The following is a 2,114-nucleotide window of genomic DNA, read 5'->3' as shown; positions in this document are numbered from 1 at the left end:
AAAAATATTAGATAAAGAAATCAAACTGAAAACACAAAGAGATTGGAGAAGGGTATGTTAGAGCACATCCTTGGGAAGGACAGTGTTTTTGTTTTGAGGTTTGTTTGAAACAGCAATAAAGAATAGATGAATTTAATCTTCATCCCTCCATCTGTATTACACTGCCACATCGGATCTGGCAGGCACATCTGAAAGCATTTATTTGGAGGATTGACCTGCACCCTTGCTGTTACCAAAGCATAAGGAGGTCTTTAATCTGTGCACAGTGCTCGGGGGGAAAGCTCGGAATGATGCATCTCATTTCCCTGCCTGTGTGATTTATCATGGTTGACTCCAGCACTGTTTCCCTCAAAATAGTGTTTTTTTTTGTTTAAAAAAACCCTCTGTCTCCATTTGAATCTGACCTGTTGCCCCGCTCTGTCATTTCTAATCTGCTATATTTTGATTTATGCTTCATGATTGCTGTTTCTTGTGTTCCTATTTTAGCTTCTGCTCCTGATACAATTCTATGTGCTTTTTTGTTTGTTTGTTTTTCAATCCAGATTCCCTTTGCAGATGGCCTCTTTCACTTCTATCCTCCAGATACGTCAAAGAGGCGAAGCAAACGCAGCAGTCGTGTCAGAGAGCACCTCCAAAAAGACAGAAGGGTAAGTGTAAAATCAAACTGGGACTACTCTTGGCAAAATCATCGGTCTGCACATTTCATTTTGTGCTGCATTGTGTGTATAATTGCAGCATTTATAGCAGAAAACACAGTCCGGGCATCACAATGATGTACAATAGTACCGTAATAAGCTGCACCACACTGGGGCGGATTTGACGTCTTTGGAGATTTATTTTTCTGCTGTCTTAAAAATAAGCAGCAAATACATTTATGTGCCATGCAGGGAAAACCTTGTGGAATTTAAGCATTCAACAACAAGAACTAAACTATGTACTGAAAACATCCTCTAAAAACTTTATAGTATTTATTTATATAAAATCAAATACTTTGTAATCCCATTTTGACAAATAAAAAAGAATGGCTGATTATAATAGCACTGAATCTTGAATATAAGCCTTAAAAATGAATTGGTTTGTTCAAACATTATATTCATTATTGATTTTTTTCTTTATAAATTGTGAAAATACATTCATATCAGAATACTTCATGTGATGTGTGTCAGCCTGCATGACTAAGATGTAATGGATGGTTTTCCTTCTCTATTTATATTATTTTTTTTGATTAATCATAAAGCATTTGTAGGCACAAATATAAAAAGCAGTGCAGTGGAGCCACAGTAATTCAGTTAAATTGGCCCATTAATACAACCTGTACACTGTTGCTTTGAAGTAAGATAACCTTTGGTTTGAATCACGTTTTTGTTGGTTGTGCATTTTCTTCTCATGCGTACTTTATTCCCACGTCTACCGGAGATATTTTAAGTAGACTTTAAGAACGTCAATGTGTGTGTTTGTCTCTGTGTTGGATGGACCAGCAACCTGTCATCTTTGCAGCCAGCCCCTGGCTTGTGGACCACCTGCTCCTCTGCCACAAAAGATGACAGAGTAAGAAAATAGATAGATGAAAATAAACATTATCAAACAAACAGATAGTGTATTCTATAAATTTCAACAAATCCACAGAGAATAAAAATACTAAAATGTGTTAGCAGTAAATCTAGCTTTCGGTTTATTAGATTTCCCTACAATAACCTAATTATCAAAACGTGAAAGCAGAGCTATGAYGTTTTTACCCATGGTGGTTGTGGTCGGGGGTTACATGTCTCTGTTACTAACAGCAAATTTTACAGATTTTAATTTTACTTTTTCTTTTTTTCCTTTTAGCTGCTCCACTCTTCAGAGTTTGCCATAGCGGGTGAATTCACTTGAAAATTTGGCAACTGATCTTAATTTTAAATTCTGACAGGCAGTTGACAACATTACATTCCTTCTTTAGTACAAACTAATTTGTCATCAGTATATTACTACTTTTTGTGATTATGTCAAATAATGATTAACAGTTTTATATAAAAATATCTTTGACGTAATCTTTAATGACTTGAACTAAAAATTCAAGACAGTCAGGTTGATTTACGAGACCACATGAACAACAATATTGACTATATATATAT

The 2,114-nt window shown here is 35.3% G+C and overlaps 1 protein-coding gene across 1 annotated transcript in view; it reads left to right on the top strand.

Moving 5' to 3' along the window:
* The window catches only part of pcsk2 (proprotein convertase subtilisin/kexin type 2), a gene marked incomplete in the record, with an annotated part of 37,727 nt that overhangs the window by 2,096 nt on the left and 33,517 nt on the right, over positions 1 to 2,114 (top strand). The window contains 1 exon segment of the mRNA XM_014002526.1: positions 543 to 647. Coding sequence (XP_013857980.1) covers positions 543 to 647 — 105 coding nt within the window.

The sequence above is a fragment of the Austrofundulus limnaeus genome, unplaced genomic scaffold (genome assembly GCF_001266775.1).
Source record: "Austrofundulus limnaeus strain Quisiro unplaced genomic scaffold, Austrofundulus_limnaeus-1.0 Scaffold0, whole genome shotgun sequence".
NCBI classification, from domain to species: domain Eukaryota; kingdom Metazoa; phylum Chordata; class Actinopteri; order Cyprinodontiformes; family Rivulidae; genus Austrofundulus; species Austrofundulus limnaeus.
The sequence above is the reverse complement of the archived record's forward strand: the minus strand, read 5'-3'. Positions and strand labels throughout refer to the sequence as shown.